Source organism: Ciona intestinalis, unplaced genomic scaffold (genome assembly GCF_000224145.3).
Source record: "Ciona intestinalis unplaced genomic scaffold, KH HT001097.1, whole genome shotgun sequence".
In the NCBI taxonomy this organism is placed as follows: domain Eukaryota; kingdom Metazoa; phylum Chordata; class Ascidiacea; order Phlebobranchia; family Cionidae; genus Ciona; species Ciona intestinalis.
This window is the reverse complement of record NW_004191418.1, coordinates 36,209-45,966: the sequence shown is the minus strand read 5'-3', so window position 1 is coordinate 45,966 and position 9,758 is coordinate 36,209. Positions and strand designations below refer to the sequence as shown.

Sequence of the window (9,758 nt, the reverse complement as noted above, 5' to 3'; positions counted from 1 at the left end):
AAGGGCTTAGCAAAAATAGACCAGTGTCGCGTGTATTTGGTTGTTGTGACCCTATACGTGTATTTGGTTGTTGTGACATATATTTGTGTGTGTATAAAACATTATTTGTCTAGTAATGAGCTGTAACTTCATTTTAACATATTTGTTTAACCAATGTATATAACTAGTTATATATAACTAGTAGTTATATATACATTGGTTTAACTGTTAAAATCGAAGTCCATAGAAATCACATGGTGTTTCGTTTACTACTTCAATAAATTTCATGGTTGTTAAAAAGAACGCGGTAAATATGAAATTCCTCAATACAATAAATTAAGGTGTAGTGCTTTATTTATACCAGTTTTATAAGGATTGCTTTATTATGAGGAGAAGTCTTGCCCCAAGCCAGTTGTGTAAGTCGCAAAAACCAAGCGATACAAACGAAATCAACGATGACGACGACGAATTTAAGTTCAAAACTACAAGCAAGACCAAAAATGAAAACCATTCGCCTCAAATGTACATTTCGCCCTACAGAAAACCGTTACAACTTTTAAATAGGAAAAAGAAAGACGAAAAGGGCTTTCCAAAGAAATTAAACAGACCTAAAAAGCCACAGCGGCCGCAAAATCAAAGCCACTCTGAACATGAAAGTTTCATCAAATCTATTTTATCTAAACCTTTTAAAATCCCCATTGTAAACTATAAGGGGTCATGTTTATCCCGTGGGTTAGGGGTAAGACGGCAGTTACTACGACAGCCACTTCATGATCCATTTGAAGAAGATGCTCTTGTCTTATACCATCCTCCAGAGCTGTCACCCCATGAAGTGATGAAAATGGATAAATCAAAGATACCAGTTCATGTTGTTGTTGACCCAAGGCTATCGAAAGTAAGTGTTTTTTTGTAAAACTTATATATGTTGCTTATAAAAGAGTGAATATTAATGATAACCCAATGAAATATTTACCTATGTGATAACCCAAGCAGGCAAAAGGTGTTTTGTACGGCGCCGTAGCACAGTTGCTAACTGAGAGGTAATGGGTCGAAGGGTCGTCGATGCTACCATTGTAGGTGTACAAGGCTTTGGACAAGACACTTAATAACAATTGCTCAAACCCAGTGATCACTAATGGGTTGTCCTAATTATCAGCCATACAATGTGTATAAAAAATGTTACTCGAAATGTTAAATGCATTGGAACTCCTAAGCTGGCACGAGGTATTTGAAACAGCTATAATGAAAGTGTTATAACAACTGTCATTTCAAGTTACATTCATTTAAACAGACCACCTGTGTATTGCGATGATAAATAGGTTACATTCATTCATTCAAATAGGTCTTACGCCCCCATCAAAGAGAAGGAGTTAAGTTTTTATTTGATTGTGTCACTGGTGTAAGGGTGAAGGAACAACATGGATGTATTATGGCTGATGAGATGGGACTTGGTAAAACACTGCAGTGTATAACTCTAATGTGGACACTGCTTAAACAGGTTAGTGGCTTCATTTTATTTCAACTGTATAGTGTTTATTTTAAGATGGGCTCGTAGGATAGGCTTTTAAATTGTTTATGCATTTATACTAGGTACTCGTGGGTGCTCTGATTTATTTCAGAGTATATACACATACCTTGCATACCCATCTTAGGCGCCTATGCCTCTTTAATGTTGTAAATACCACCATTTTCAGGGACCTGACATGACCCCAATAATAGAGAAAGCAGTTGTTGTTTCACCTTCTAGTTTGGTTAAGAATTGGGAGAAGGAGGTTAACAAGTGGTTGGGTGGTCAGGTACAAACCCTTGCCATTGATTCAGGATCTAAACAAGAAATTGATCGGTATGTAACGGGCTTGTTTTATATTCTATAATAATATGGTCTTATATTTTGGCTCTTTCCACATTAATTTTTACTTTTTTCAACTTCGGTGCAATTCAGGTTGTCTTCATCAGGGTAAAATGACACTTAACTTTTGAATGTATAATTATGTTGCCAACAGTTATTAATACTGTCTTATCTGTTATTTCAAATGATAAATATAATGTTTTTTAATAAAAATTGAAAATCTACAAGTTTAAATATGAAATATGTACAACGCATAGATTATAGACTTTGTATATAAGCATATAATCCCTATGCTGATAGGCAGATATAAATTGTAAATTCCTACACAGCAACATAATCATTTTTCTCCAACTTGTCCCCGGTAAACCATGCAAACTTTGTGTCAATAAACTTAAACCAGGAACCTGGATCAATTTATGAGCCAGCATGGGCGTCGTGTTGGTCTACCCATCTTGCTCATTTCCTATGAAACTTTTCGACTCCATGCGAAGGTTCTCCATAAAGGAAAGATTGGATTAGTCATCTGTGATGAAGGACACAGGTATTCAATGTTGTAAAAATTTTGGTTCTTGTCTTTGGTTGGTTGCTTGCTCATGTGTTGTGTATATACGAAAATTAAAACAACACTTTTTTGAGATTCTATCTCATTTCTGATAAGAATTTAGACAACCCTTAAGGGAACACTGGATTGAAGCAATGTCCGTTAGACCTTTAAGCATCTTGGCCAAGGGCACATACACCTATCACTTTATCAGTATCAGTATTGTGCATTAAACTCAGTATCCTTTAATTGCAATTAAAATATAACCACTGAGCCCTGGCAGTAATTTACTAATTATATTTCTATTTATTTCAAATGGCATATTATATCAGTGCTGATTGTTAGGATAATGTTATGAAAAGGGACCTTAACCATATAGGCTAGAAATAAAAGTTGTCTCCCCGTTTTTATTTCAGACTAAAGAATTGTGAGAATCAGACATACAGCGCACTTGCTAAAGTCAACTGTAAAAGGAGAGTGCTTTTATCAGGGACTCCTATACAGAATGATCTTCTTGAATATTTCAGTCTTGTGCATTTTGTTAATGAAGGATTACTTGGTACTGCAAATGAATTCAAGAAAAAGTGAGTTATGTTGATTGTGTATGTTGGACTACTTTGTTCTTTTGTTTTTGTATTTTTGTTTAATTTTTATTTTGTAAAAGTGCCAAAATTTTGTAAAAGGTTGTTTTGTAAAATTCTCTAAATTTTTGTATTAGGTTTATTTTGTAAAAACAATGAAAAAAGATTTGGTAGACTTTTGGTAAAACCATCCTAAATTGAAAAAAATGTCCGAGTTTTATAGGGGAGTTATTCTGGTAAAACGGCCAAAATTTGGTAAAATGCTCATTTTTTTTATTATTTATCAGATTTGAATTCCCCATACTCCGGGGTCGCGATTCTTCTGCATGTGATGATCATAAAAAACTTGGTGAAACAAAATTAAAGGAACTTGTTGATCTTGTTAACTTGTGTATTATAAGAAGGACTTCTGATATACTTTCAAAGTAAGAGGTTTGAATGAATGAACTTGCTTTATCCTCGTGTGGCCGGAAAGACATTCGTTATAACACAGGTGTTCTGTTTCATACATCTCGTGCCAGCTTATGAGTTACTACGAATGTAACTTTGTGGGTGGTTTAAATTATCTTTTAATTTTGTCTGTTACATGTTTTGTAGCATATTTGCACCAGATCAGGATTAGATTCGCAGAATTTATTTTTCGTTAAAGAAATGTTTCAAAACTTTTAACGATTGCGTTTCAAATTCCAGGTACCTGCCTGTAAAAACCGAGCTCATTATATGCTGCCCACTTACAACTCTACAGTTTGAGTTATATAATAGCTTTGCTAATAAACAAGAGTTTATATGCGACTCAATTCAACCTACAAAGAAACGAAAGAAAAACTCGGAAGGTGTTACAAGTGGAGGGCTAACAGCTATCACACAACTTAAAAAGGTAATTTCTAATTTGTTTTAAAACCACTGTGTTTTATAATCATAGGCAACTTTCTTTTGGAAAACCAGGGTGGTCTTTAAGACTTTAACCATATGTTATTATTACCTGTGATTGCAAATATAACCTGTTTATGTTACTGTGTGTACAACTGTATGCAACATACATCTTCAAATTATACCCTATTTCAAGGCATACAAGCATGACACATTGGCAATGTTAGGCACCTAGTTTTTATAATTCTGCAGGCTTGACCCTGCACTATAGAGCAATTTTCAACCAACGTCAAAATATACCATAATTAATAAATCAAAGCAATTGTATTCTATTCTATGTAGATGAGTTCCTTGTCAAGGGCTTTTTAGGTGGACTTACATCACATTTGGCCCATTACCCCAACACCCAGGGATTTAGGCGAGATTTGCCCAATTACTGGAAACCCAATAACATGCTGGAACACCTAAGAATGCAGCTTCTAAAGACACCTAGTTAACATATCTTGTATTTACAGCTTTGCAACCATCCTGCACTTATATATGAAAAATGTTTGCAACAAGAATCAGGTTGCGAAGACATGAGAAAAATCTTTCCATCAAATTTTAATCCGAAACTTGTTCAGGTATATCTGTGTTTCATGTCATTGTTGTCTTAAATTATATTGAAGGGCTTTTAAGTATATATGTGTAAGGGCTAATGGGTTCAAGGCTCAATTCTGCTATCATTGTGTGGCAAGACAATCTGCAGATATTGCTCCAATACATTGGTGTCTTGATATGTGGTAACTCACAAGCGGAGGTGTATGAAACAGGACATCTGTGTTATAACGACTGTCATTTCCCCACCACGCGAGGATCATAAAGTTGCATTAGTTCTGTTACAACTACAAAAATAAGGCCACTGCGACAAAATACAGGTCTAGACAAATGCTACCTTAAGACATATAACTGTAAGTCCAAATAAATGATCACTATTTCTATTTATACTATGAACTAGTTTATGGTATCAATACTTTCTCATTGCAGCCTGAATTATCTGGCAAGATGAAGTTAGTTGATTATCTGTTAGCCGTCACACGTACATCTACGTCAGATAAGTTTGTTCTTGTATCGAACTATACGCAAACCTTGGATTTGTGTGAACAACTGTGTAGATCGAGAAGGTAGGGAACTATATAGATTTTCTTATTTTATAAATATATTATGCTTATGTGAATATATTTTGTAACGTATAGAAATTTTTGTAAAATTTAAAATATGTTTGTGGATGGCGTTTACTTTGCTTTAAAAGAAGTTTATTAGTGTTTTGCTAAAATACTATTTTTTTAAACAATTTTTTGATGTAATATTTGGCTTAAAGCCTAAGAATGTCCATTAATTCCAAACTATCCATGTTTTACCAACCTGTAATAAAAGTTATTTCTAAATGTCTATTTGGTTTTTGAATAGGAAGTAATTGGCGTTGGCATAGGACCTCACTAATATAGAATAAAATATAGATACCATACGTAAAACACCTTATGGAATGTATGGACATATTACTCCTTGTATGGACACAATGTATACGTATAGAAGAAAAGTTATGACCTACTAGAAATACCGTAATATTACACATGAAGCATCTTACATAATGTAGTACACAGGTATATGTTTGTACGCTTGGATGGGAGCATGACGATCAAGAAACGAGCAAAAGTAGTTGAGAAGTTTAACAATCCATCGTCACCGGAGTTTGTGTTTATGTTGAGCAGTAAAGCTGGAGGGTGGGTTGTTGTTTTATAACTGTAGATTTTTGAATGTATATTATTTATATATAGTATGTAACTTGCTTTATCCTCTTGTGGCCTGAAGACAACAGTGATTATAACACGGGTGTTCTGTTTTATACAATCTCATGCCCGCTTACAAGTTACCACGAATATAACTTTGTGGGTGATAATATTTTATTTAAACAACCCATATGTTACTTGCAGTTGTGGCTTGAACCTGATTGGTGCAAACAGACTTGTGATGTTTGATCCAGATTGGAATCCAGCCAATGACGAACAAGCGATGGCTCGTGTGTGGAGGGATGGGCAGAAGAAACCTTGTTTTATTTACAGGTAATGTGAAGATCATTTCTTCTCCTAGTTTTAATTAATTTTGTTTTTTCGAATATATACAAGTTAAAATACACTCATTCTCCTCGGTAAGTCTAGAACCGTGGAACTTAGGTTAGCCAGCCTGCCTCTAACCCGAGGTTACAAGTTCAAGGCTGGCCACTGCTACCATTATAGACATATGTGACCTTGTCAAGTCACTTAACAGCAATGACTTAAACCCAGTGTTCACTGATGGGTTGTTCAAATTATCAGCAATGCATAAAAACAAAAAAATGAAAAATTTCCAGAAAACAATCAGCCGCAAAGTTACATACGTGGTATTTCATAAGCAGGCATGAGGTGTGTTAACAGAACAGCTGTGTTATAACGACTGCCGTTGCTCCTCTTCACGAGGGCAAAAAAGTTACATTTACTCATTTTTAAAAACCAATTAATTGTGTTATTTCAGGTTATTAGGCACTGGAACAATAGAAGAGAAGATTTTTCAACGGCAAGCTCACAAGAAAGCTCTCTCGTCATGCGTGGTTGACCAAGAGGAAGATGTAGCACGTCACTTCTCACGTGACCAACTACGTGACCTTTTCTCCCCACTGCGTCAGGATGGTACACAAAGCGATACACACGACAGTTTACGTTGCACAAGGTAAAATAAATGAATGTAACCTATTTATCCTCGCGTCGAGGGGTAACGGCGGTAGTAATAACACGGATGGTCATTCACCTCGTGCCAGCTTACGAGTTAAGTATGTAACTTTGTGGGTCATTGATTTTTGGGATTTTTTGTGTGGCTGATATTTTGGACAACCCAATAGTGACCGCTGGGTTGGAGCAATTAAGTGTCTTGTCCAAGCACAAATACGCCCACAACGAGCCTTTAATCCGTAACCTCTAGGTTAGAGTCGGGCGTACGCGCGTACCAACTATCGTGCCACAGCGCCAGACATAGTGAAGGGAATGAGTAAACATGATGCATGTTGTATTGCTGTACATGCATTCATTTATCATAGAAATGTCATATGTCTCCTGGCCTTGACTTGACGGAGGACCTCACTCATAATCAAAATAAATACCTTTGTATGTCTGTCTAGTCTGAAAAAAAAATATTATTTTAAGATGTCTGCATTTGACAGGGCATTTGCGTCTGTGGTATCGGTGTGTATTATTAGACACGCGTGTTGCAAACCACCGACGTAAGAAGTCACGTTTTCAAGTTGACTCCGGTTGTGAATGATTAGTTCATACTATGACGTAACAACGTCGGTACTTAACAGACAAACCAAATTCTCAAAATAGAAAAAAAATGCACGTCATGCCAAATCGCTTAATTATAAGCATTTTAACGACACTAATGCATGTTAACTTTGTAGTTAGTTTAAATATATCCAAAATGACGGTACTTAAATACCAATATGCACGTAAATAATGTTATATTTGGGACTTTTTCCTAACGGTCGGCGTCAAATAGAATATACGAACGTGGTGTACAGGAATATTTCCTTAGCCGAATATGTGCGTACAGTAGGGCGGGGGAAGACCACTTTTGGCGCATAATATCTAAATATCCTGACCGTGTTTCTAAGGATACGGTTTTATAATCCTTTGAATTTTCTTTGTTTATAACCAAATGGGACAAGAAAATAGAATGAAAAGGTGTCCCATCTTCCCCACCATATCATAAGCTTAGCGTTATATAACAAACGATTTTGTGACATTTTGGAAATATATAACACGTGTTTGCACGTGGTATTACATGCCAACATGAGATGACTTGACATTATTAAATATCACATGACTAAGCAAAAACATCATGCATATATAGTGCAAGTGTAATGTCACGCTGTTTTCAAACAATTAAATCTAAATACGTTTTTACCCGCTAGCGCGTTTAACGATTGTCGTTTTATACTAAAGTTGAATCGGTTACTGCACAGTAGGTGGTGGCTAAACATGAGTTTCGTGGTTACTTTTTACGTGGTGAAACTAATGCTATAAAATGACGAAATATTAGCAAACAAAAAAACACCATCTCCTCACATATGTAGCAGAGTTCCTAAAATTCCTAAATTAATCTTACAAAAAAATGCAAAATTATTATTTCTATTATTTCGTTAAGTGTCTTACCCAAGCATAAATACGCCTACGTTCGGTTGCAACGGCGAGCCTTGAATCCGTAACCTCTAGGTTAGAGTCGGGCGTACCAACTATCGTGCCACAGCGCCAGACATAGTGAAGGGAATGAGTAAACATGATGCATGTTGTATTGCTGTACATTCGTTAATTTATCATAGAAACGTCATTTGTCTCCTGACCTTGACTTGACGGAGCACCTCACTCATAACGACTGTCGTTTTATACTAAAGTTAAATCGGTTACTACACAGATGGTAAAGTGACTAAATCTGGGATATTCGTGGTCACATTTTACGCGGTGAAACTAATGCTAAAATGACGAAATATTGCAAACAACAAAAACCACACCATCTCCTCACATATTTAGCAGAGTTCGTAAAATTCCTAAATTAATCTTACAAAAATGCGAATGAAATTAGTTTTTCCACCCCTATTAAAATCCGACCATTAAAATACCCCTCGTACCCCAGGTGTGTTAACCGAATCCAAGTACGCCCCCCGCCCCCCGATGCAGATTGCAACTCCGATTTGACGAACTGGAAACACTGCTACCAATCCAAGGATATATCGGATCTTGTGTTGCGGCAAATATGGAAGCAAACCGGAGCTACTTTCGCCTTCACGCAAGTGTCGCATGAAGAACAAAGAATTACGGTTTGATGACGTCATTCGTGACGTCATACTAGCCGACGACGTCATCCTCGACGCTATATTGTCTCGGTACAATAGTCAAACAGTTATGTCATAATACCTCAGTGACGCCATTAAACAGTGACGTCATGTCGTAGAATAAATCAGCAAGAAATAGGACGAGGGTTATTTTTATCAAGGTCAGTTTGTCATTGCATTTTTTCCCACTTAGCACTGAAAAAATTGGTTATTTTACGTTTATTTCACTTTATATTGCTGCACATTCAATTTGTTTTCCCTGTTTTACTCCGCGTGCATTATTATTAAATACTAAACGCTTTTGTGTATTTGAAATGCTTCTGTCTTACAAGAAACTTTAGGGACAAAAAACGGTTTGACTTTTAACTTTTACCGGTCACTGTGATTCGTCGTTTAAATTCTACGTAACTTACAATCGCAACGAACACACGCGCCCCTTATGAACTTTTTTAACCGAAACCGTTTCTGTCTTTTGCACGTCAAAGCAGAAAATCAAAAGCGGTCACACATTCGACACACGAAAAGTAATCGTTCGATCTTGCAATTCGTTCCGTCCGCAAAATACGTGTCTATTACTAATTCGCTCGTGTAGTGATATGGCATTAGATCATGCATATATTAACTCGTGGTGGTGTGATCGCTTACTTCTGTTTACCATCCCGGTTTTCTAAGAAGTGGTAGGGATAACTAGTAAAAATGAATGTTGCAATTATGGGATGCAAGACATTTGTACTTTGATCTTTTTGATGCCTTTCCATTTAATCTGTCGCACATAATTAAGCAGTTGCTGGTTGGAGTAAAATGATCTATGTTTTATACTCTTTTATCGGCCCATTTGGTACTTAACCAAGAATATATCGTTGGTTGCGTGCAATAACTGTCTATGTCCAATTTTGACGAATATGAAATTTTTGCATATTCGGAATCAGAACATCATTCTACGTACTCTCATAAAATTTACTTAAAAAATAAATTTTAATTATTAATTTATTTAATATTTCCATAAATGTGTATGTCCGTTCGAACAATTTTTTTGCC

At 36.0% G+C, this 9,758-nt stretch overlaps 1 protein-coding gene across 2 annotated transcripts; it reads left to right on the top strand.

Annotated features, from left to right (window-relative positions):
* The first annotated feature begins 27 nt into the window (after positions 1 to 27).
* Positions 28 to 9,030, top strand: LOC100178294 (DNA repair and recombination protein RAD54-like). 2 transcript variants are annotated; one of them, XM_002130067.5, is made up of 13 exons: positions 28 to 874; positions 1,322 to 1,477; positions 1,674 to 1,822; positions 2,229 to 2,369; positions 2,786 to 2,953; positions 3,238 to 3,375; positions 3,641 to 3,827; positions 4,336 to 4,443; positions 4,847 to 4,983; positions 5,464 to 5,583; positions 5,794 to 5,922; positions 6,371 to 6,565; positions 8,522 to 9,030. In XM_002130067.5, exons 1-13 carry the CDS (start codon positions 365 to 367, stop codon positions 8,709 to 8,711), a joined length of 2,328 nt encoding a protein of 775 aa, XP_002130103.1. In that variant the 5' UTR covers positions 28 to 364; the 3' UTR covers positions 8,712 to 9,030. The 2 variants fall into 2 exon arrangements, with proteins under 2 accessions (XP_002130103.1, XP_026695811.1); XM_026840010.1 differs by lacking the exon at positions 6,371 to 6,565 and having other exon boundaries at positions 365 to 874.
* Positions 9,031 to 9,758: the final 728 nt, after the last annotated feature.

Coding starts and splice junctions, on each gene's coding strand:
- LOC100178294 (XM_002130067.5), top strand. CDS start 365: ATGAGGAGAAGTCTTGCCCCAAGCCAGTTGTGTAAGTCGCAAAAACCA. Junction 4,984..5,463: donor CAACTGTGTAGATCGAGAAG/GTAGGGAACTAT, acceptor TGTAGTACACAG/GTATATGTTTGTACGCTTGG. Junction 5,584..5,793: donor TTGAGCAGTAAAGCTGGAGG/GTGGGTTGTTGT, acceptor TGTTACTTGCAG/TTGTGGCTTGAACCTGATTG.